Source organism: Podarcis cretensis, assembly GCF_951804945.1.
Source record: "Podarcis cretensis genome assembly, chromosome: 8".
NCBI lineage: Eukaryota > Metazoa > Chordata > Lepidosauria > Squamata > Lacertidae > Podarcis > Podarcis cretensis.
Genome location: NC_137177.1, coordinates 38,404,894 through 38,430,124, shown reverse-complemented (window position 1 = coordinate 38,430,124; position 25,231 = coordinate 38,404,894). Strand labels below are relative to the sequence as shown.

At 47.4% G+C, this 25,231-nt stretch overlaps 1 protein-coding gene across 3 annotated transcripts in view; it reads right to left on the bottom strand.

Moving 5' to 3' along the window:
* The window catches only part of WDR59 (WD repeat domain 59), a 44,507-nt gene that overhangs the window by 3,302 nt on the left and 15,974 nt on the right, over positions 1-25,231 (bottom strand). For 2 of the 3 annotated variants that reach the window (XM_079989061.1, XM_079989063.1), the window contains 18 exons: positions 25,097-25,213; positions 23,511-23,588; positions 21,731-21,887; positions 20,927-21,006; positions 19,776-19,908; positions 18,083-18,207; positions 16,708-16,872; positions 16,394-16,489; positions 14,735-14,891; positions 13,390-13,459; positions 12,617-12,770; positions 10,451-10,507; positions 3,944-4,080; positions 2,759-2,840; positions 2,307-2,419; positions 913-1,051; positions 742-814; positions 113-236 (listed from right to left, as the gene is read on the bottom strand). In XM_079989061.1, the coding sequence (XP_079845187.1) occupies positions 113-236; positions 742-814; positions 913-1,051; positions 2,307-2,419; positions 2,759-2,840; positions 3,944-4,080; positions 10,451-10,507; positions 12,617-12,770; positions 13,390-13,459; positions 14,735-14,891; positions 16,394-16,489; positions 16,708-16,872; positions 18,083-18,207; positions 19,776-19,908; positions 20,927-21,006; positions 21,731-21,887; positions 23,511-23,588; positions 25,097-25,213 (2,057 nt within the window). The remainder of the gene's footprint in view (positions 1-112; positions 237-741; positions 815-912; positions 1,052-2,306; positions 2,420-2,758; positions 2,841-3,943; positions 4,081-10,450; positions 10,508-12,616; positions 12,771-13,389; positions 13,460-14,734; positions 14,892-16,393; positions 16,490-16,707; positions 16,873-18,082; positions 18,208-19,775; positions 19,909-20,926; positions 21,007-21,730; positions 21,888-23,510; positions 23,589-25,096; positions 25,214-25,231) is intronic. The other variant, XM_079989062.1, reaches the window with a different exon arrangement.

Genomic DNA, 25,231 nt, shown 5'->3' with positions numbered 1-25,231 from the left:
GAATGCAGTTGATTTGAAGCTCAGTTCACCTCCCTTGTGGCATCACATTCAACCAAGGACACCAGAAAGTTTTCTGCCACCCTCCCTCCCACGCCTGGCCACCCTTCTGTACCTTTTGTTCTTGTCATGCTGATCCTTCTCGCGATCCCGATGGTCAGCGAATGCCAAGTTCCCAAAGCGGAAGTCGTCAGGTGAAGACTCGCCCCAGGCTGGTATGTGGTCCAATTCTTTGCTGGCTGCAGGAGGTCAAAGGGTGGATAGAAGACCTTACAAGATGGTGGCAGCTCACAGAGGGCTGTGCTGGTGGAGATGGGAGTTTTGGACTAGGACCTAGGAGACCAGGGTTCGATCCCCATGCAGCCATGAAGCTCACTAGGTCACTTTGGGCCAGTCACTGCCTCTCATTGTGAATTAAGGCAAAGTCGCCCAAGAGCTGGGCTTGGGTAGTCAATGGGAAGTGCTTTGCACAACTGTGTTCAATTGCCCTTTTGCAAGCAGATTTGCCAAGTGCAAAGCGACCACCCAAATTTATTTTTGATTTTAAAATCCCACTTGTAATGCAATCTGGGTTCTCAAAGTGGCTCACAATTATTAAGTCCCCAAAGTACAAAGGAAAAGAGCCAGATATGAAAACCTAAGTTTTTTTTTAATTATCTGAACAAAGAGGGCTGGGAGGTGATCTTCCAAGATGCCAAAATCTCTTCCTACTGGGTATTTCAGAGCTGACAGCAGTGCACTCACCTATGTTCCAGCTGCTAGTGCTGAGTCCAGGGTCTGACATGCTGGAACAGGAGCCAGAGGAGGTAAAGCTGGGCTGTTGGGAGAGAGACAAGAGGGAAGTTGCATCACCGGAAGAACCGACCTTGACAGGTCCTTTTGGGGAAAGCAGTCAGAGGCAGAGTCTACCCGTACATATCGGCTGTGGCTGGAGGAGCGTTGAGGAAAGAATCCCACAGGAATCAGGGCTCCCTGTGGCCTGGACTGGGCTTCAAAGACACTGCACAGCATGGCCAGAGTCTGCACATCATGGAGCCGGCAATAGTGGGCCACCCTAGGAAGGGGAGGGAAAGAGAAGACTGGGTAGACCAACGGCCACTCACACACACACAAGGCTCAAAGCAGAGATGGGGGCCACCTGCCCCCAAAGAAAAAATAATTCAGATTTGGCAACCCAACGTCTTAGAGGAAAATATCAAGTAGATATAAACCATTATCTGCTTTGCCCTCAACAAAACCAAAGAGGAGGCAAACAAGTGCTCCAAAGCAGAATTCCTGTTTAGCATTACCACCAGCAGGTTTGGGGATTTCACATTCTTCACACTTCCCAATGTTTCTTGGGTTTTTCTTTGTAGCAAAAAAAGGGGTCTTCACTTGTTTTTGCTTTCATTTGCAAAGGAAAAGGTGAGAGAACCAGGATGCTGAATTTTTGTGCCTGATTTCAGATTCACTTTGCAAAGTATACAAAGCTTGGACTAAAACAAAGACCAAAACCCCCACAAACACTGCCTGGCTGAGAGACACACCTTTTTTTCCTCAAGTCTCTATGGTTTTATAGGTCACCATATTTGCAAAAGAAGATGGGCTGGGGAGCCTTGGGGAACATAAGCACCATCCAATGAGATCCTGGATGATCTACAATTTGACAAGGAACACACTGGTGCTTCAAGCAATAACAAAAAGCTAAGTAATTTTTTTGTGAGTGTGTATTTTTAATTGAGAACAAAATATGGCTGACAAGGGATACCACAGATGAAGGGATTGGGAACATGTGGCCCTCCCGAAGTGGTTGCACTACAACTCCCATCAGCCCCAGCCAGCATGGCCAATGATCACGGGTGATGGGAACTGGATCTCCCTGCATCTGGCAGACCACAGATTCCCCACCCAGCTGTGAGAGAGGATAATGAAGTGTTGCATGGCATAGCAAAATAACTCTCTCTCCCTCCCTCTGTTATAACAGGAGAACCGAGAGACATCCAACAAAACCAATTGCAAAAATATTCAGGGCAGACCGATAGGATTTATTTACACCGCAACATAATACTGATGGGATTACCTGCCCACAGCACATGTTAGGTAGGGCTGAGGGAGCTGCAGCCAAAGCAGAGATTCCTGATGACCTCAATGATCCCCAAACTGGGAGTGCAGAAACTGTTGACACCCACTACTATAGGTGACCAACCACTCAACACCCAAGAGGCACCCAGAAAAAAAATAGGAAGAAAATAAAAGGCACTGTTTTGTTTAAGCCTTTGGGTCCTCGCCTCTTCCCCACCCTCCCCCCGATTCTTATTCCAGCTGCTTACAGAGAATCCAGGAGCTGGCGGCCGAATGGATGCTGGGCCCAGGGGGTCTCCAAGTCTGGGTCGGAGTTTGGGCCAAGGCAGAGATCAGTTGCTACTGTGGCCAGTGACCAGACCTGGAAAAGAAGGAGCAGATGATGGGCACACACACACATAGATGCCCATGCTGTGCAGCCCACAAAGCAAGCGGTAACACTGTAGGGAAGGGGTTGAAGGTTGTCTGCTGAAATACATAGCTCCATGTTGCATGGATGGTGTAATTCCACCTATGGAAGAGAGGGGGCCACTAGAAGAGGGATGGGGGAAAGAAGAAGACAAGTAGCTGAGCAACAAAGAAGAGAGTAAAAAGCTCAGGCTGGACCATTGGCCCACTCTCTGCTGCTCCCTAAGTCAAGATGCTCCCCAGACAATATTGCAAAGCGATGGGAGATGCCTCGCTGGGCTAGCAAAAGTACCTGCAAGAGATCCTTGCGTCCCACAGTCAGGGCAGAGGCAGCGTTCTTCTGACAGGTCTCCTGGATGTCAGTCACGTTCAGTCTGAAGGACAAGAATAGCAGGTGATGCACAAGTGGGGGAGACATCACTCTCAAAGGCTTGGCCCGATTTTCCATATTTCATGTAAAGCAGGAGTGGGGAACCTTTTCGGTCAGAGAATTGCATTCCCTCACAGGCAATCTTACTGGAATTGAAGGCTGGTGGTGGGTAAGGCCAGAGACAAAGATGGGGCAGAGCAATGGGTGGAGCTTTTACCTGTGTGCTGTAGTCAATATTTCAGCCATGCAAAAGACAGAGGCTTCTGAAGCCCACCACCACCACCACCCAACAAGCAAGAGGCATTTTAACAATTCAAAGACAGATTCCAACCAGACAAAAACACTGGAGGCCAGCTCTGCAGCTTCCCTTCCTCTTCTGTTGAGATCGAGGGTGGGGGTGGGGGGATGACTGTTGGCAGACAACTTGGGCAGTGGCTAGTTACTGAATCTACCTTCTTTTTCTGCCCAGGACAGGTGGAGACACAGCACTCAAGGCACCTCAGCCCGCTGTTGCCATTTCCTAGCTTGGAAACACAGCAGGGTGCAAAGCAGTCACTAAGCTCTAAGATCTCTCTGCCAGAGTGACAGAGAAAGAAAGGCCAGAAGAGAGATACAAGGCTGTCTCTCCTCCCCACCCCAAGCTATACAGTAGTACAGCTGGAAAGCTGGAAGGAGTGAACTCCAGTGCACTGTCTCCAGAACACAGCATTCCTTGAATGAAAGACTGAGCTCTGGAAGTGGGTTCAGGGTTCCTGCTTTCCTCCTTCTAGGAAGAGAAGGCCCAACAGCCTGAATCACAGTCAGGAGCTCTTTAAGGCTAAAAGAGAGAATGTGGATTTGCCTGGTCAGCTGGGGGCAACCAAGCTCACCACAGACAACCAGGCAAGTGGCTATTTGCACGCCTGCAAAAGGCAGGGGGTGGGCTGGAGGAAGGAATTCAGGATTGTAGGCGGCCCAGGGACAGACTTTCTGTCCTGATAGGGTGAAGGCCTGCAACAGAAAGTGCAGAATAGGATCACAGGCTGAGTTCTCAACCTGTCCCCCAGAACAGTACCGAAGACTGAGTTGCCACACAGAGTTTCTTGCACATGTGGCCCAGGTACTCACATGTACATCTCCCCTAGTAATTTGTGAACAGGAAGCAGGCAAGAGACATCCTGAATGATCACTTTCCCGGCAGCTTTGATGGGCCGGTTGGCAGCATCTGTCCCCTCTCGCTTGCTGCTCTTCCATCTCCTGGATTTCTGCAGTAGACAGAGCAGCATTTTAAAAGCAGTGATGAGGGAGAAAGACTGCAGACTGAGGGCAGGCAGGGAAGCTTTGGAAGGAGAACATTCAGCCCACGGCCCTGGAAGCTCTGCCTTAGGACCAACCAAGCAAACATGAGCAGCTAATACACAGGGAGACTTGATAAAAGGCAGTCAAGACAGCAGCAAGAACAGAAGGAAGGAAGGTCTGTCGAGTTCAGTGGGTAAAGCCTAGAGAAGAGGCAGCTAAAGCAGGAAGCTGCCTTATGGAGAGTCAGGCTCTTCATTGATCTGGCTAATGTGACCGGGCAGAAGCTCTCCTGGGTTTCAGACAGAGAACTCCTCCAGCCCTACCAGGAGATGCTAGGGATTGAATCTGGGACCTTTTGCAGGCAAAGCAGATGCTCTACCACAGAAGTAACAAGCTAATCCTTGTATAACCTTTGTGGAAAAGGCATAGTCCCAGCCACCAATCTGACTGTAGAAGGTATGTTCCATGTGGCATATGGAGAGTGAAAGTAAGAAAGATTTGGAAAAAGGAGACCTTCCTAGAATCCAAGTGGTTGTGGCCACATGAGTAGGTAGGGTGTGCTGGTGCATGGCCAGCCTGGCACGAAAGCAGCCTCTGCTAATCTGGTGCCCTTCAGAAATACAACTCCCAACACAGCTGTGCTTCATGAGAGCTGAAGGGAATGAGCCTGGCAGAGGCCACACAGCAGGAAACGCTGTACCAGGAGGACAGGCAACGTTCACTTTCAAAACAAGAGCATGGGCTGCAAGCAAACTAGCCGTGCCCTGTGCTTACAGCCACAAAGACTGTCTCAAGTCCACGGTTTCACTCATTCCTTTGGCCACGTTTTCCCATTTAGTTCTTAGATTTGCTTCTAGCTGCCTACTGGGTGAAGGGGAAGGGAGACACATGCAGAGTCGGGAAAGATGGAAGCCATGAGGTCCAAGTTCATTCTCAGAGGGACTTTGGCTGAAAAGGTCCAGGCAACACTGATCAAGCTGTGCTTACTGCATGTGATCAAGCCATTAATGTCCAAGGTGGTGACTTGGTGCATCTCTCACAGAATAAAACGACACATGACCTCTACCTAATAGAGGGAATTCCTGCCTCCCACCCCTCCTCCTGTGCAAGTCCCTGTTGCAGATGCAATAATACATGCAAATACACAAAAGCGCAATTCCCTTGAAGTTCCCCTATTTGCACGAATCATTAACATCCAAAGCTGTTTGTCGGAGCAAAACAGAATTTATAGGGGGAAAATGTGTAGGGAGGGAGGTGGGTGGGTGCACAGAGGAATGCACAAAGCCAGTTATGGTTCATGCACCTCTCGCCAGCTATTTAAAAAGCTGTGAGTTAGGAGAACTTCTGGGATTTGAAGCCTGAAGGAGAGACCACAACCCTGAGAAAGCGAACCCTGAGAAAGTGAGCACTCAAGAGACAAACTCTGCACTGGCACAGCAACACATCTGCAGAGGAAGCTTCCCACCCTGAGCGGCCAGAGGCCCAGGGGGCTCTATGATCTCAGAGGGGGAAAGTCAAGCAAAGTCATACTGGTGCCTCGTGGGGGGCACGAGTTCTTTCTCATACAGACTATACAGCCTGCAATTCCACACACTCACTTTGGAGACCAAAATCGAGGATTAGAACAAACTGGGAATGAGAGACTTGGAGATCATGCTGAACAGGGAGTCCCCCAGGCCACTTTGCTCAGGCAGAAGCAAACACAAAAGCCTGTGTATACTCTATACTAAAGAGAGAAAGAAAAGCAGGGTTCTGCAACTTATTCCAAACTAGGCAAATTTCACACATAAAGACTGGTTGTTTTCAGTCATTTTATTCTGAAGTCTGCCTGTCCCCTTCTCTTGCACTTGGGTGTCAGAGATTCCATAGGGTACGATTTCAAATATGTCTCCACAGACATAAGGGAGAGGAAAAATGTATGCTTAATATGAGGGTCAAACTAGATGTGACTTTCAGAACTTTCTTGAACTACATGCTAATGACTAACCACATCAGCTGCAAGTGTCCTGGTCTGGCTTAGCTGTTACTGGTGATGTAACACTGGTACCCCATCCCCACAGAGCACCCTGTTTTCAACATTGCTTGGAGGCTACTATGCTGTAACCAGCTGCCCTAAGACACAAGGACAGGCTGCTTACACCTCCAATTTCATTATGAACTGCAATGCAATCAAATGGAATCCAGATCAGCATTTGACAAGCCTTCCAGGTGTTTTGGACTGCAACTCCATTCAGCCCTGAGAAACATACTGATGGGAGTTGCAGTTCAAAACACCTGGAGGGCACCGGCTTGGCAAAGGCTTGGCCAGATACAGACTCAGTGACTTGATAGAGCAAAAGAGCCACAGAGGGAATGTAAAGGCCAAGCAACCTCCTCAACTTCTAAGCATCAGGAAGAGGGATGTCATGGGATGGGGATGGAAGCGGCAACTGCACTCAACGAGATCACAACGAGCTGATGGACTGCACCAGCACACGGGAAGGGAGAGAGGAGCCATGTCAACTGGTTATGGATATATAGACATGAAGCAAGCCCAAGAATAAGCCACCAACCACTTTGTAGCAACCGCTGGGATATTTGCACAATCAGCAGGGTGTGGGGCTATGAAATCCTTCCACCCTCTAGTGACTCGTGTACACTTCCCTTTAGCAGCACTTTAGATGGATGAAGCCTCAGCTGATACGTCAAGGGGTCAAGAATTCAAAAGCAACTTTTCACTAAGAATCTGCACTGCACCCATATTATGTCAAATAATGTTAGCTCACCCCTAAATCAAACTGGTCTGCGAAGGGAGGGCAGAGTCAGTTAAAGAGACTGAGGTCCCACAGTACTCTGCTTTCTCTGTGCCAGTATCCAAAGCAAAGCCCTGATCACCTACAGTCAGCAAACAAGAGACACAAGACACAGCAATCAATCAGGATGGCTGGTTGGTTATCGCATTCTGGCTACTAGGAATACAGATATCATTTGCCCTGATCTGCCGCTTAGAAGTTGTGTGTGCGCACGCATGCACACAATTTTTTTTTGTTTTCTTCTCCCTCAACACAATGCAATGGAGCTTTATGACTCAACCATTGCCATGCAAATAACTTAGCAGCATCACCGATTAGTAATTCTCATCACTTCTTAAAAATAAGGTTCACAAATTGCCGCCTGGCACAACATTTTGCTCCATGGCAGAGCTGGAACTTGGAGCTACTTATTCAGGTCTGCAGGCTTAGGCCTAAGTCCACACATTCAGCAAGAATTAAGTGGCGAAGTAGACTATACTACATCAGGTATCTCAGGCTGCATCTCAAGTTTCAGACACATAGGTCAGAGCCAGGGAATCTATGGACCTATGTTGCTGAACTACAATTTCCAACATTCCCAGCCACTGACCATGCTGGCTGGAGCTGATGGGAACTGGAGTGCAACAACATCTAGAGGGCCAAAGGCTCCCCATCACTGGTGCAGATGAAGATATAGACCTCAAAGAGGTACTACTATCACTTGAATCACGCTAACCTTGTACTATGAATGTGCTCTGGATGCATGCAATGTGTGTTTGGGGAAGGGAGTGGGATACCACACTGCTTCCCTTAATGCCCCCCACCCCGGGGCTGATATGAAACGGTAGCCCCTGCAGGTGCTTACCTCTACCACCATCAGCCAGAGCACAAGACAGTCTCAGTTGAACTGGCCCTGGGCAAGAAAAGACTCTCCTCCTGCCAGCTCTCTGCTACCACCACCAAAGCCCATTGCCTAATGTGGAAGGAGAGACTGGTAGGGGGATCCATTCCTTTTTTAAAAATATAATTTTATTAAGACTTTTCAGCATACAATAAAAACAGAAACAAAACAAAGAAGCAAGCTGACAGAGAGATAAGAATAATAACAGAGTGTACGTGTGTGTGTAAGTGTGACTTCAAACTATCCATCTTTCAGTTGTGTCAACAAAAATTCCTCATAATAATCCAGTGTTCAATCCAGAGTAATGTCCAGTTATTCCCTCTGCTAGCTGATGTTTTCCTAATATTAAATCCAGGCACCGCAGGTTCATTCCTTTTCCTTCCCATCCAATAATTCCAAAAGTTTGTCCAGTTATTATAAGTAAGCCTTAATCTTCCTCTAGTCCAATCTCACAACTTTACCTCCAGACTTTAAAAAGACATTCAGTCCTTATTCTTTATATAATAAGACAATATTCATAATTTATTAAAAAAATATGTCCCTCAATGTCTTTGCTGCCCAGGCCTGCCAACTCTATGGGGCTGAGGCCTCTACAGCTCCCCACCTCAATGTCTGCTGGAATAGGACTCAGCCCCCTCCCCACAGGAGGCCTGGTGGGATGTCACCCCCCAATGTTGGTTGCAACTTAGCTGCTGCCACCTTGCTTAGAGTTCTGGTAAGGATGGCACTAGCAGCATAGACTTGGGAAGGCGAAATACTTGCTTTGACTTGATGGGTCTACTGGCGAGTCTAACTGCTGACTCAGCCTTATGCTACACTTGTGAGTATTATCAGGGCTTGCTAACAAATTATGTAGACATTAATTCACAGCCCCTAAAGATGTATCCATATCTTCCAATTCCATTTCCTGGGGCCATGGGCTTCCATCTTTGTCATTTAGGGGAAAAATGATTTCCCGCTTCCTGTATTTCCATCCTTTTTTCAAAAGTATTGCAGGAGGCATTCTCACTTTCCCCCCTCAGATGATTTCAAATTGTACACAGAGTCCTCCTTACATGAATTCCATCTCCTTCCTCAACGTCATAGCTCCAGCATTACATTGTTCCACTCCTTCCAGCACTGATACTACTGCAAAAGGCTTAGGGGCTTTTCCCCCAAAAGGAGAACCCATTCCTCACACATGATGGCAATGGTGGCTTGGATGAAGGACTTCATAGTGAGGTGGGGTGGGGGTTCTGGAAAGAACACCCCCTCCTCAGACTTACTTACCCTACACCCCAACCACTGTTGCACAGGGGGAAAGCATATTTCAGACACAGGCAAGCTGAATGAAATGCTCTGTAGAAATTATGTAAATTAGGGAAGCTCACCTATTTTGCAGAGTTTGCTCTCCCAAGGAGGGGCAGGGATCTAGAGGGCACCCAAGCCCCATCCTCAGAGGACCAAAGATCTGAACAGCCACATGGATTGCAATCCACATGGACTGCACCACATGGATTGCACCAGGAATTTCCAATGAATCTTTCACAAAATTATTATCATAGAAATAAAGAGCGAGCATAACAACTGGCATTCCTATTAATGCTGTCGGTGGTTGAAAGGGCTTCACGTATGCAAGCATATGATAATTCTTGCAACCACCCCGAAAGGTAGGGTCAGTATTGTTATTATCCTTGTCTTGCAGATGTGGAGCAGAGCCCAGGAGGCCGGCACACACTTGCCTAAGGCTTTCCTAGTGAGTTCATGGCACAAACAAGATCTGAAACAGAGGATTGCTTGGCCTCTTAAACACCCTTAACAGCTCTGGACTTGCCAGGGCCAACATTCTTAAGAAGCTTGTTTCTATAGCCTAGACCACATACTGCATGGAAAAAAGGAAGCTCCCCACCCAACATCCCTGTCAGAGAGCCTATTCCTAGGCTACTCCAATCCAATGCAGGAATCACAACTAAAGAATCCCTGAGAGATGGCCATCCATCTGTTTAAAAACTTTCAATGGAGGACAGTTCATGACCTTCTGAGGTAATCCATTCCACTGTCAAACAGCTCTTACTCTCAGAAAGTTCTTCTTTATGTTGAGACAGAATCTACTTCCTTGAAATTTGAATCCACTGGTTCAGGTCCTCCCCTCTGAAGCAGCAGAAAACAAGCTCACTCCATTCTCCATGTGACAGCCCTTCAGATATTTGAAGATGGCTATAATATCACCTCTCAATCTTCTCTTCAACAGGCTTAATATCCATAACTCCCTCAACCACTCCTCATAAGGCCTGGTTTCCAGGCCCTTTATCAACTTGCTCGTCCTCCTCTACACAAACTCCAGCTTGTCAATATCCTTCTTAAACTGTGGTGCCCAGAATTGGTTACGGGACTCCAGGTGGGGTCTGACCAAGGCAGAGTATTATCTTGCTCCAATTAGCACCAAGCATTAAAGCTATATAATCATCCTGGTTGTCCTAGAAAACACAACCGACTCTGAAGTACCACCTCACATAAGCACAGGATGCCTTCCCTCCCACTGCCCTGATTCCTCCTCCCACCCAAGTCAGTTGTCCTCCCCAGCTACAGTCTGGGTTACGCAAAGCCAGGCAGGTGGCAGGTTATTCTTGGGCCCATGGGGAGCGGACAGTTAGTCAAGGGCAGCAGTAACACAGCAAACAGTACCGGGAAGTCGTTAATTGCTTGTATGGACCAACGCCGTCTGGCAGAGCAAGGCGACATCTGTGCATGAGAATGTTACGCCCAGGTGGGGAAGGAGGGAAGAAGGTGAGCCGTTGAGAGAAGGAGAAGAGGAAGAAAAGAACACAGAGCTGAGAAACTCATGAGCCAAGGGGCCTCATGCTGCACCAAGGGCAGAGGCCAGCTTTGGACAAGTCAGAGATGTGCCATTCCAGGGCAGCCAAGAGCCTCCTTATTCTGATTCAGCACAGGAAAGATGGAAGGGTCTGCCCTCTAGAGGAGTGACACAGTGCTATCTACTCTGAGAGCTAGCACCTCTCCCAGGTTGCAGACAAAAGCCTGCCATCTGCCATTGCAGGGGCTGAACCTGTGGCCCTCTACATACCAAACATACTCATGATCACTTCCCACAAAAAGCACAACAGAAGCAAGTTCCCCTAAGATGTCATACGAATCCTCGCTGGTCCTCATATCAATCCTCTATTCCCGGGATAGGGAAACCTGTGGCACTCCAGATGTTAATGGACTCCCAACTCTCCCATCAGTCCAAGCCAGCATGGCTAATGGTCAAGGGAGATGGGAGCAGAAGTCCAACCACAGCTGGAGGGGCACAGGTCCCCCACCCGTTCTTCCTTCACTGCAGAAAGGGAAGTGTCTCACGGAACTAGCGCTGCTGACAGTGACACTGAGGTCAGAGGCCTTGAGCCCTCTGAGTCCTATAAGACACAGAGCAGTCAAATACACAGGCAGGAAGGTCCTGCTAGCTACACCCCTCAGGTGGTTGTTTCCCTTTCCTTATCTCTTTTCCCCTGTGGCTAATTTAACCCACACAAATTCCTAGGAAATAATTAGCTGCTAAGAAAGGGAGCTCAGATGACCCCCATCAGTGCGTAGCAAATGCTCAGCATCCAGATGTGAAGAGCCGTCAACCTGTGCCAATCCCTCCACCTATCCAGGCAGCATGGATAGCTTCTGGGGTGCTGGCATTTCACACACTGCTTCCCTACAATATGCTTCCCATGATTCAGATTATATACTCAATTACTGACCCAAGAGCACAGGGATTTGCAACAAGGAAAAGCCCTGTGCAACTCTGTTTTATTTCATCACTATAAAACCACCCTGTCAGTTGGGCCTCCCAGTCCCTGTGCATTTCAATCCCCGAAAGGCCCCAAAATAGGCAAGAGTAGATACAGCTTCAAGAGCAAAAGACTCCTTCCAAAATGAGACCCCTGCAAACTCAGCCTTCAGGGAACCTGGCTGGCTCAAAGTGGCACATGCCACACTGGGGAGAGGGTCTCTTTCTGCTGCATTAGGTTTTGCAAAGCTGCTAACTGCTGATAGCGCTGGGAAAGTTGAGCCTAATGCGACCAGCTCAAAGAGCCCCAAACCCCGATTCTAAGTGCATCAGCTCAGTTAAGTGTTTTTTGGCTCACTCTCAAGATTGTCATTTTAGGCCACTGTATATGATGGCGTGGGGAACTCTGCTCTGCCAAGAAGGTAGTCACAGCTGTGTCCTATGGGGTTTCATTAAATAAGGGCCATTCAAGCTCTTCTAAAGTGGAAGGGACTAGATGTGGTAAGTCTGCCCTGGGACACCTAACCAATTATCTCTGGCAAGTAGAGGTGCTCAGCATGAGCCAGTCAACAAGCCCAGCTCACAAGTAAGCGGGGAGCAGGAGGCAACATTGTGGCCTTTGCAACCCAGGGGGTTGGCAGATTTTCACGCTCCCTGATGGTCCCCAGTGTGACCCAAGTGTAAAAAGCCTGCCCTCTTGTGCCACACAGTCAGTCCAGATTGCTTACACACAGAAATCCACAGAGCTGTCAGGCACCCCTATAGAATTCTTGCATGGCCCACCCAAGAACCACTCAGATGCATAAAAAAACCTAGCAGCTGGACAAGTCCCTAATTACAGATAGCTGGCCTTTTCCAGTAAGTGAAGGCATAATGCTAACAAAGGAAGCATCATCTAGAATCAAGAGCATCCCAAAGAGAGCCAGCAGCACAGCTCATCCTTGGGCTTCTGTTATAGGACAGGCAAATCCTGCCCTCCACCCAGCAAGAGTGCTGTTAAGGGCAGTGATCTCCAACAAGCGTAAAAGGCTGGAAACGAGGCAGCGAGGAAGCTCCACAGACCATACACTTACCCTCTCCTTATAGTAGAAGGAACTGATGGAGACCTGCTCCTTCTCGTTGCGTGTAGGGCTCCCACCGTACAAGCGCAGGTTGCCAGGGGTCTCTGTACGAATCTTCATGGGAGTGATGAGGCCACTATGATAGGCTGAGAGGGCCGACAGGGAGCTGAACACAAGATACACATTCCTGAAAGCTGAGCTAACAGTCAGTCCCATGCAGCATCACAGGAAGCAGGGATTGAGGCAAAGGGCACAGCAGAAGCATAGGAAACTCTCATAAACTCAGTCAGGCTGTTGGTCTATCCCAGAGTTCGCCAAAGGTTTAGGGCCTGTGGGCACATTTGCAAACCTGAGAAACTATTATGGGAGCATCACACACACTACAACCTATTCTATACAATAGGATGTTTCTTTCAAGACTAAATTCTCAGCAGTGGAAGGGAACTTATGGACACCTGGGAAGGCCTCCGAGGGTGCATGTGTACCTGTGGGCACTATGTTGGTGACCCCTGTTCTATCTAGCACACTACAGTCTACTCTGGGCGATAATGCTTTCCTAAAGTCTCAGGAACAGATTCTTCCTGGCCCTGGTACCCGAGAGCCCAAGGGATGAACCTGGGACCTTCTATAGGCAAAGCATATGTGTTTCTACGGAGCCAAAACTAAAACTCCGTCTCCCTCATTCAGAGAAGAGGAAGAGGAGCCTGGGCATTGCCATGAGCACACCTCTTGCTGCTGAGATGGCTTCCACAACAGTCATTTCCTGCAGCTACTCACGTACTTACCGGGGGGTTGGTTCTGTAGGGGAGACTGCGCGGTGCATCGTCATGGGTCGCGTGAAGTACACCAAGTACCCTGTGAAGATGAGAGATCCTGCACTGAAGAACACAGCTTCCAAAGTAATAATTGGCACCACTTCTATAGTTAGAAAGGATGGTCTTCCCACAGGAAGGCAGCTTTAATCAGGGCTGTGTCTATTCTGGCCAAGCACACAATGCAGTACTGCAAAGCCTGGGGTCAAGGCTATATAGAATCTCACAAGGCCAGCCAAGATCTCCAATGGCCAGGGGCTTTGACCCCTTGCTGCACTTTTCCTTTCCCCCATATCTTGCAGACAGAATTAATCACACAGTTCAAGTAATCTGTCCAACCTGCAACTTCTATACTAGATGTCAAACGCATGGCTCATTTTTAGCCTAGGGACACATAATAAGCCAAGCATTATCATGCTCCCACAACTGCCCAGAAATCAAAGGAGGGGGGTGGGGGGAGGTTGCACTCTAGTCTAGAATGCTGTCAAGAATTCCTGTCCACATGCAAAGATTCCAAAGCTGACAAATGGGTGGGGAATTTGCTCCCTGAGCACAGAAGTCTGAATACCATTGCTCTAATTTGGGCTTTGTTCAGGGTTAGTTTCTTAAGATGCTACCAGTTTGCTAAAGATTAGGCAATTCTACCCATTTTCTTCTTTTCTTTACAAGAAAGAACTGTTTTATAACAATGCAGGTTTTACTCAGCAAATCTGAGGGGCAAATTTGTTAAGGGCTTAAAATCGGTGTTTGGTAGGATGCAACTCCTTTGGCCAGTGTAGCACCCAAGCCTTCCCTACTCCCTGACAAAAATCATAAATCTTATTCTGTCTCAAACAGGTTTTCTTTTTTAAAGAAATACATAGAAATTTACTCCCTTGCTATATACACAGATTAGTAAATAAACTGGAGGAAAGGGAACCTAATCCTGGAACTGGAAACCTAGAATATGCACTCAAAATTATTTTTATTTTTATTTTGCAAAGCTGCCAATTCTATTCCACTCCTGGAAACAAAGATTTTAAGACAAAGGATTTCTAGATGCCCAGAATCATGTCAATTTGTTTGTAGGGTTGTCCGCAAACCTCGTAAATTGCCTCCTTCATTTTGAGGGCAGGTTTCCTGATGCTGCAGCAACAGCACTGTAGCAACAGCTTGCTGCACAGGCGAAGGGAAAGGGGGTGAGGGCACAGTAGTGTACCCTTGCCACACTCACTCACACCCTTCTCCTCTTGGTGGAAAGCTCTGATAAGATTCGAGCTGGGAGCCCTGACCATTTCCCTGCCCTTCTCTAGCTTCACATGCTTAAGAGTCTACCAACCTGCCCCACAAAACCTGGCTCCAGAGGTGCGTGGAAATGGGATGTTGGAATCCTGATAGGAGCCGTAAGCATTCGAGACCCTGGGGAAAGTTGGCAAGGGCGGCGTGACGGAGTTTGGGAGTGCATAGGGGTTGCTGGAGGAGCTGTCCTCCTGGTTCTGAAACAGAAAACAGATTAAGAGTTGCACGCATGGAGCCCATCATCTTGACAACAGGGCTTTCGTCCTGAAACACCAACATGCCAATATGTCAGGGAGGGGGCATAGCTCTAAGCTAGAGTGCATGCATTGCAGGCAGGCAGGCCCAGGTTCTATCTCTGGCAACCCCAGTTAAAGCTATCCCAGAAAGCTCTTTCTGTCTGATGCTCCAGAGGGCTGCTGCCAATTACAGGAAGCAAAATGAGGATGGATGGACACAGTATGAGCTGGGATCAGGCACTTTCCTACATTGCTGCGCAGGCCTGCAGGGTCAGCCAGGTCCCCTTTTTAAACTTTCCCAGTTTGCCATGTTTAAAGCGAAGGAACATGGGAGTAGCATTACTACTCTACCTAAGGATAGTAGATTTATCAGGCAGAATTGAAAACAACCAATTAGACAAAACAGACTTTCAACCGGTGTTGAGCTCATATATATATTATACTATCCTGTTGTTTAACTGCAACATTATGTATCACTGTTTCATATACATGTTCTTAAGAGTTTAATACAGTACCATTTTCATATTTTTGATCTTTTTGTCTTGCATGCACTATTATCTAGGGACCCTAATCGTTGTGTATTTTTAACTGCAAGGTACAGCAGGGCTGCTATTCCCCCTGGCCTGCAATCACGCTACTCATGTGGGAATTGAGTGTCTTGTCACCACACACAGAAACTCAACGCCAGTCAGCTTTCTGCTTTTAAAAGGAAAAAGCACAGAGCCAATGGAGAGGTGTCTCTTAGGACTGGAAGGCAGCAGAATGAACCCAGATACATCATTTGTTGTTGCCATTTTCTATTGTGGTCCCTAAGGAGGCTCTCTTCCTAAATCAGAAAGCATTTGCCACAGTGGTAGAAGAACAAGGCCAAAGAAGAACACTTTGTGGCCAACCAGGGCTTAGTTCTTAAGACTTAAGGGCACTTCTAGATGGGGACTTCAAAGCACTTCCAAATCCCACAGCAGAGGTGCAATTCCTGGTATCCCAGTCCTCAGTCTGCCACAGAGCATGCAACTTGCATGACTGGTGCCTGGTTTATAGAAAGGAGAAGAGGGCAGTGGAATATGCCGCCTTTGGGTTTGAGGAACATTTCCTGTCAGTGGCACAAAATGTTTTCCAAAGCAGGAATCAGAACATTCATAAGATGAGAAACCTGCTACCCAGCCTCGGCAGCAACCCACATACCAGTGACAAGGGCCAGCCAGCTTGAGAATCAGAAACCCTCCCTGCAGATAAGCAAATTTTGGCACCTCTGTGCAATGTGGTTTCTATGCTTCTGCTTTACCAGTACAATGCTAAAAACTGAAAGCATGGAAAGCTACTATGGACAAGTTTTAAAATCTGTTGTAAAGCGCTCTGGATTTGTAAAGAAAAAAGGGATACTAGGAGTTTTTTTCCAAACAAAGGTCAAGGAGACTAGGGCAAAATGAGAAGACAGGTTGGTGCTGAAAGCCATTTCCTACCACAACAGACTCCAGACAGGAGACCAACTGGCGCAGACAGGGCTCCAGGCAGCACTGATTCCGTTTCACCTTCTGCATGGAAGTGTCCTTCAGGATCTGCAAGAGGTCCCCACATACGATGTGAATAGTTTGGGTCATGAACACACACACACCCAGCTTCTCCACACACTCAAACAATGATCAAGGCTCCAGGACTGAGGGTTCCTTGGGATAGAATTCATGGGTAGGCAGCCAATGCAGAGACCCTCCCTGTTCCCGGACCTCTACATCCTTCTGCCACCCCACCTGCCAGAGTTGCTCGCTTGCAGACCCACCTTCAGCAGCTTGGCCTTCATGGTGGAGGGGATGGTGGTCTGATTGACAAACTGGAAGGAGGGGGCAGCATTGTTGGGATACTGAGCAGGGAACATCACCAGCATCTTGACCCTGTGGTTGCTGCAGTGCACAGAGACGGTGCAGCTACGATTTACAGCATCCATCTGCCAAAGCCAATGGAGGAACAGAGGAGATGTTAGGAGAATATTTTGTTAGTGGATCCAATTCTGACCTACTTCAAGGAACAGTGGAGGTCCGCAAGGGGACCAGACTCAACCTGGACCCTGCAATAATCATCATCCTCAGTGGTGGCTGGTGCCCATTGGAACTGGATTCTATTGGTGGAAGGCAGGGAGAGCAACAGTAGGAGACCAGAGCAAATGGTGGGCTGAGCCAAGTGGTTCTGGAATTGTCCCCATCCTCCTTTCTGCTGAGTTCTGTAAGGTCAACACGGAGACTAAGGAGGAAGTTGACAGCCAGTGCTATCATCTAGACTAGTTGTAAGAAAGAGGTTGCCTGGGGGGCTGACTGGCTGTGGGAGACCAAGCTTGGTGGGGCAGTGCCCTATTCACCCTAATAAACCAGCCTCTCTTGATCATCATTATTGTTATTATCACAGAAGTTTCCAAGTTACATTTCTTTTTCATAGAATGATAGAATTGGAAGAGACCACAAGGGCCATCGAGTCCAACCCCCTGCCAAGCAGGAAACACCATCAGAGCACTCCTGACATATTGTTTGTAAACTGCTGCTATTGTTGTTGCTACACTTAAAGTGCGTACTTAGCAAATAATTTAAGTGAAGTTCTTGCCTGAAGGCTCAATCTGTTTTAACAAATGTATCTTCTTCCTTAGACTTCAAAAACAGATTTTGTATACTGCTTAAAGCAATTTTGGAAAAGTAAATGAACTGTATTTTATAATGAAACAAGCAAATTCACCACCAGAGCAGTCTAAAAACAGATGGGGCTCAAGGTGAGGATGGCTGAAAACAATGTCACAGATCTACTCTGGGCAGATCCACTAAAAACAGGGGGCCTCAATGAGTCATGACCATTAATATCAATGGGTCTATTCTAAGTAAGAACACTGGATGCAACTCAGTATTTGGGCTGGCTGCTTCCACATTCTCTCCCCCCTCCCCTGCTTTCTGCTTAAGAGATACTCCAGAAAGTGAGGGCATCATGGATGCAACCCTGCCAGGGAAGTCTCTGCAGACCATTCCCTTGGCCTGTCAAGGAGAGAGTCATGGTGGCCCAAGGAAGACAGTCTGCCAGAAGAGGGCAAACAATCCCCACCCAGCAGAGTGTTGCAAATTCTACCCTCTCAAGCAACAGCACACCCAACAGGAGAACATGGCTCCTCCCTCATCTACCTCCATGTTGACGTTTCGGATCTGCACGTTGATCAGAGAGAATTCCTGCTGCAAGGTTTGAGGCAGCCCCAGCTGGTCCAGCTTTTTCCCCACCAGGAGACTTTTCTGGGAGTCTTCTTTCAAGGCTGTCAGGGAGAGAAGGCAGTGCTGAGGATCTGTGCCCTCCTCCTCCCATTCCCCGTCAGAGAAAGTGGAAAGAGGTGGGACAACAAGCTGAAAGTGCCAGGCATTTGGGGGTGATGAGGAGAGAATTAGAGTGGAATTAGACAGGGGCAGACAGGAAGATTATTCCTTCATAGAAGTCTGATGGACTATTTGAAGCTCTGATACTTCAGCAGTGTTTTTAAGGCTGAAGTGGAGAACTTTTCCTCCTGAGAGCAGCATTCTGTCAGGGTCTACAGAACACCAGCTGTGGGTAAAAAGTGGGAAAGGGTGGAGCTAGACCCCTTTCCCTTTTTCTACCACCCCCTCTGTCCGTCCCCCTCTCACACTTTCTGCCACCTCTTCTTCTCTTTGCCTAAAATGAGTCAAGGGCTGCCATTGCCAAACCCTCTTCTAGGGTTGAAGCCCAGATATGCAACTCAGTTGCCACCTGCAGAGAGTAGGCAACTCCTGTAGGCAAGTCTTTGTAACTCAAGCCCTTCCTGATGTTGTGGAGCCTCACCTGTGCAACTCCCACCCATTTGCCTGCTCCCTTTTATGCTGTTCAAACACCCACTGAAGACTCTGTTCACTAACAAGTGCCCCTTCTCCCCCCCCCCTCCACCAGAGCATGTTGTGTAGCATCCACTGAAGACCAATGGCTTAATTGCTTTCAGCAACTTATGTACCATCTCTACTTTTGAAGTAGAAACCCCCTTGCCTGCAAAATGCTCTGCTTGTTCAGCACAGATCGGTTGCTGATAATCTTCTCTGTAGACATACTGCCTTTGAATCTGTGGTGGTTGCAGTGGTGGCTGGTGCCCACTGTGGCTGTTGGGTGGAGGGCAAGGCAGCTAACAGAGATAGAGCCAGGGGTAGCAGGGCTGACTCTGTGACAGGGTCTTTTCAGTAATGGCTCGCCAGCTGTGGAGTGCCCTCCCTAGCGAGGTACACCTGTCTCCAACATTATTATTTTTCTGGAGGAATTAGAAAGCATACCTATTTACCCAGGTGCATGGCTGAAGACCACTGTTCCTAGCAACCTTGAGATCACTGGATGCAAGAATGTTTTAAACTGTAACTACTTTTAGATGTTCTTAATTGAGCCAGTGTGGTGTAGTGGTTAAGAGTGGTAGTTTCGTAATCTGGGGAACCGGGTTCGTGTCTCCGCTCCTCCACATGCAGCTGCTGGGTGACCTTGGGCCAGTCACACTTCTTTGAAGTCTCTCAGCCCCACTCACCTCACAGAGTGTTTGTTGTGGGGGAGAAAGGGAAAGGAGAATGTTAGCTGCTTTGAGACTCCTTAAAGGGAGTGGAAGGCGTGATATCAAATCCAAACTCTTCTTAATTGTAATTGTTTTTGGAGTCTCTTAACTGTTTTGGAATACTATTGCTTCCATTTTTGTTTTTAAATTCAATTTATGAATTAATAATAGTAATACGGGGAGGGAATGGGACATGGTTAAGGGAGGCCTCCTCAGAGTGACATGCAAAACAAGGCACAGAAGAGTCTGCCAGCTCCACGAACCACCCAGGCACCCCCTCACCTCACCTTCCTCTTCTCCATGGTTGGCATTTTGCTGGGGCTCAGTGTCTTGGGAAGGCAGGGCCTTGTCTGGCTCTGGCAGGAGAGAAATCCCATCGATGAGCTCCTCCACCCCTTCCAGGAGGTCATTGGAGCACAGCTGGAACAAGAAGCAGCAAATGCAGCAAAGCAGAAACAGAGCATGCCATGGATGCGGCACAGCAAACATGGTGCAACTGGAAAACATGCCCACCCAAGTTCCAAGTTGGCTAGGATTTCTGCGCCATCCCTGTCTAGAGACCTCACTGGCTTCACGCTGCTTGTTCCAAGCTCCCACATAACCCTTGCCCTGGTTCATATAACCTCCACACCAGCTTTTCCCCGTAAGTTCCAATATGCTCCCTCTCCTGGCTGCATTTCAACATTCTCACAAGAGACCTCACCTGCATTATTGCTTCCTTGCAACCATCCCAAAGGGATCACCACCCACACTTTGGGAAACCCTGAGCCTTGCTTGCTTATAGGTTTATCATCTGCAAAGATGGACAAAACTGTACAGCTTCCCTGCTGGCACACCTTGCATGCTCCCTTCCTGTTGGGGGCAAGGGGAGCTTACACTGCAGTTTGAGGAATGCTGGCTTAGAGGAAAGGAGATACAAGGACACAGTTATGTGTTTCACAACTGCTGAACCACCACCACCTCCACCACCAAAAGACGACAGGCAGCTCTTGACCAGGGCCCCAAAGGGAAGGAGAAAGGGCCCAGGTTTTGGTGAGGGAGCTGTAGGTTAGATTGAGGGAATGCTTCCTGACTCTAAAAGCAGTGGGATGAAGACGTTGACCAAGGACACTAGTGTAATGGTGCTTCCATGCTGATGTTTAAGCAGGTGATGAACTTCTATCAGAATTAAGAGATTTTGCCAGTGCAAAGGGTTGATCCAGATACTATCAAGGTGGGTTCCACTTGCTTGATTTATTCTGCTGAAACCACCATAAAGTCAGGAACAGGAAAGAGGTTTGATACAAAAGCACAGAAAGAAAACCCCGCAACAGGAGAGGGACCCAGGACAACAGGAAATACCTGACAATTTAGCTGGAAAATAGATGTTTTTTGGTTTCTGACATCTGCAACTTTGAGCAAAACAAAAAAAGGAAAGACTATGCCACCTGCCACTTACCCGTTGCAGCTGGCAATCAACTCGCCACATCCGAAGTGTCTGATCTCGAGACCAGGTGACCAGCTGGTAGTCCTTGGATCCTGAAAGGCATTTCAGATTAAAGAGTTTAAACTCTGGCTCTTTTGAGATGGTATGGTATTTTGAAGACTATCTCCGTACTCTGCTTGAGATGTTTGGCCCACATTTTTGTACTTTTGCTCTCTCAAGGGTGGGGGAGAGGGAGAAGGGTGAATTTAGAATTATCTTTGTATGATGTCTGGCAATGTTGGGTTTTGCTTGTAGACCAACTTCTGTATGTACTCTTTTGATTTCACCTGTTTCGAAACTCAATAAAAATCACATACAAAGAGCTCAAACCAGCCCATGTTCCTTTGATATTAAAGGAATGGGTAAATTGAAGACCGTGTGAAATGCAGCTTAAGCCCAATATTTGTGACACAAGCGCCCAATATCCTTTCCCTGCTTGTGTCATGCATGGCATTTTGCTCTGCATAGTTAGACCAGAATTCTCAATTTCTTTTGGCCATCACAGATTCCCACCCCCCAGCGAATACAGTTGCAGAATGGGGGGGGGGGGGGAAATCTCTTATGGGTTACTGCAATTTAATTTTAAATGAACTAGTTGAAGAACAGAGAGACATGACACAGAGAGGGAAGTCAGAGAAGACACAATGCAATTGAAAATACACTGCCTGAAAAGAGCCAGAATGGGCTTTGAGCTGCAAAGCCACCTCTGTGCTTTGTGGGCCAGACAGCCAGCAGGCACACTGAGACCACTATGAGAAGGACGCATCTGTCACACACCTTCCTTCTGCTTCCGCCACTGGAATTCTAGCACAACATCATCGTGCCCAACAAAGGTGTGGACCGGCGTGTTCAGGTCAAAGACATTCCAGAGGAGGAGGCTGTTCTCTCTCCGCAGCTGGGGCACCATCACTGTCACCAGTCCATTGCTGAAAGGCTAAAAGAAGTCACAGGGGAAGGTTGGAGGTTCAGAAACTCTGAAATGTTTCTCAGTTGCCCTTTCCCCACCAAAACAAGTTACAACATGGCAATACACATGCATCTTTGTAATGTGTGAGTGATCACATCTGAAAGACCTGACAGTTAGCGGAACACTCCTGGGTGTGTGCCCAGCTCTTGTGCTAATTAACAGTGCCAATGTATCAAACCTCAGTGATTTTCACAAGCTTTTGATGGACTATACGGAACTGGCGGAAATGACTGGCAGAATCCGAGACCAAGGTGAAGAGTTGGTGGAAGAAGACTGGAAAAAATTTAAAGTTTATTTACAGAAACATTGCAAAATTAAGGAATGTTAGAAGGATGTTGGAATGAAGTAATGTGGTTTTAGCAGAAACGATATAAAGGATTAGGTAAAAATTGATTTCTTTAATTGGAGAAAGACGAGAATGTAAAACTACAGTATATTAAGATAAATTATTAGGATAAAAATAAAGCTGGAAAGGATTTGCTGAAATATCTAATTGAACTAGAATACAAAAAAGGGAGGTGTGAGGAGGTCAAGGAAATAAGCAAAGGAAAGAAAGTTATGTAAAGGTTTGAGCTGTTTTTTCTCTTTTTTCTAACTGTTTGTATTTTTGTATTGTATTTTCTGTATCTTTTTTATTTTTTTGTTGTTGTTTTTTCAATTTTTTCTCTCTGTAATTTTTAAAATCCGAATAAATATTATTTAAAAAAAAAAAGATTTTCACAAGCTTTATTCCTTATGGCTCTTGGGTGGAGAGTGAAGCAGGCTGCAATCTCAAGTTGTTCCATGCTCTTCATTACTGTTCTTCTCTCTGCCACCTCTGCTACTTCCTACTCTACCCATGAGGCAGAGAAGAAGAGGGTCTTACATCATCTTAGTTGTAAACATGTGAACCTAGGAGTGTTGGAGGGTTGTTTTTTGCTTGGGATATATTTGAATGAAGGAGATACACAAACACCTTAGATTAAGTTTGCAAACTTACAAGAGTCATTCCCACTGCAAGGGAGTAAAGGAGGAAAGCCTCTTTTAAGACATCCCTGCTGAGATACATACCATCTTTCGCCGAAAGTAAGACATCCCCCGAAAATAAGACCTACTTCCAGTTTTGCCTCTCGCTGTAATATAAGGCATCCCCCGAAAATAAGACATCCCCGATAATAAGGCCTCCCCCAAACATAAGGCTTTCCCGGAATATAAGGCCCCCAAAGCTACCGTAAGGCGTCTGACTCCTCTGGACAGTAGCTCACTGATTGGCCGCAGCGCAGCCAGAGCTGTTCAGGCAGTGCGATGTCTCTTTAAATCAGAGAGCTTGCGCCGCCGCCAGGACAAGCTGCCACCTGCTGCTCGCTCTGCCCTGACGGAGTCTGGCTGACTCACAATTAGACAATAAATGTGTACCGTATTCTTCTTCATAGAAAATTAAGACATCCCCTGAAAATAAGACCTAGCGCATCTTTGGGAGCAAAAATTAATATAAGACATTGTCTTATTTTCGGGGAAGCAAAGTATGTCTATCACCTGAAAACAGATAAATATGCTTTTTCTCTTTGAGTATTTGCCTGACCAGCTTTCTCAGTTTGGCTCTGTCCTTACCGTGTATCTGGCTTTCCAGACAGGAACCTGACATGCCAGGATGTTGAGGTATTTTCGGGGTTGTCGGTAATCCCAAAACTTCAACGAAAGAGATAACAAGCCAGTTCAGGAGGAGGAGGAGGAAGAGGATGCTTACCAGCAGCAACATACACACACCTGGGAGATCACAGCACAACAAGAGCACTACAACATGGCCAGAGTGGCAAGGACTTCTGGCCTTCAGTAAGTGTACATATGCTATTTGGAATAACATCCCACTGGAGGACTGGGGTATTCATGAAGGATTTTTAGTATGTGGGCTACCCATTGTCCTTTCAGCATCAAGTACCACACTAAGATGACCAGTCCTGCTCCATGTATCATTTGAAGGTATAAACCACCCCTGGCTTGCCCACAAACCTCACCCATCACACCCCTGTCAATCACACTGAGAAAGGGGAGCAGAGGCCATCCTTTCTATTGGCAGGACTTTCTAGCAGTAGTAAGACATGTGCATATCTGAAAGAAGCTTCCTGGCTACAGGAAACACAGCTATAACATCTTGGGGTTTTCCTGGTTCCGGTCGCCAGATACCCAGAAGGCACCTGAAGCTGGAAATGCTTTTTAATCAACACAAGAATAGACAGCTGGGGCCCTCCTCAGAGGAAAAAGCCCTTGTCACCACCATTAATGTACTGGTAAATATGTTCTGCGGAGGGCTGTCCTTGAAAACAGTCTGGAAACAAAATGCTGCTGCCCTCCTCATGCTAGAATTGGGCCAAAGACACAGCTCAGTAAGAGTAGTGCACTCAGTACACCACCTCTCTGAAAGCTACCAGGTATAATTAAAAAATGAAAGCAATGACCCATAAAGTCCTATAAACTGCCTTAAGCCATGATGCTTTCAAGCAGGGATGGGGAATGCCTGACCCTGCAAATGTGGCCTGACTTCGCCTCTCATCACCCCTGTTGGCCACATTAGGCTGGGGCCGATGGGAGCTGGAAACCAACTACACTTGGAGGGCCTCAGGTGAGTCACCCCTGCATTAGGGGAAAGGTTATGTTATGCCAGTATGTTGCAGTGGTTAAGAATGTTGGGTTACAACTTGGGAGACCAAGGTTCAAGTTCCCAGTCAGTCATGAAGCTCATTGGGTGACTTTTGACCTCTCAGCCTAAGCTACCGCACAGGGTCACTGCACATGGATGGAACTTCACAAACAAATATAACAACACACACAAAAACAGGCAGATCCAGCTTTTGCAAAACAAAATGCAAAGATGCCCAAAGACTGCAATGATTTTTTAGCCTGTGGCAGCGTCACACACTGTGACATGCAGCAAGGAGTATGGGAAAGGAGTCTTGGAAAAGACTGGTTGCTTATTCACCAGGGCACCCCTTCCCTCAAAATGGGCTGGTGCCCACACATACCCTCCATTCATTTCCCAGTGGCCCCCAATGGCTGTGAAGACTGGCAGGGACCAGCACAACTGGAACTCTCCACCTGCCTGGCTAGTGAAGTTCACATTTCAGCCAGTTTGAAAGGTAAGCCCCATGTCAAAACTGGGCTTAAGGGCCCTCAAAACCCAGCCCCACCCACCCACCTACCCTGACAGAGTTGTCCTGGCTGGACGTAGCCAATATGTTCTCATTGTCTGGGTGCCAGTCCAAGCCATGGATTTTAGAGAGATGAGCAGCCAAATATTCCACCGCAGTGCCAGGTTTCTGCAAGAAGAGATTTCA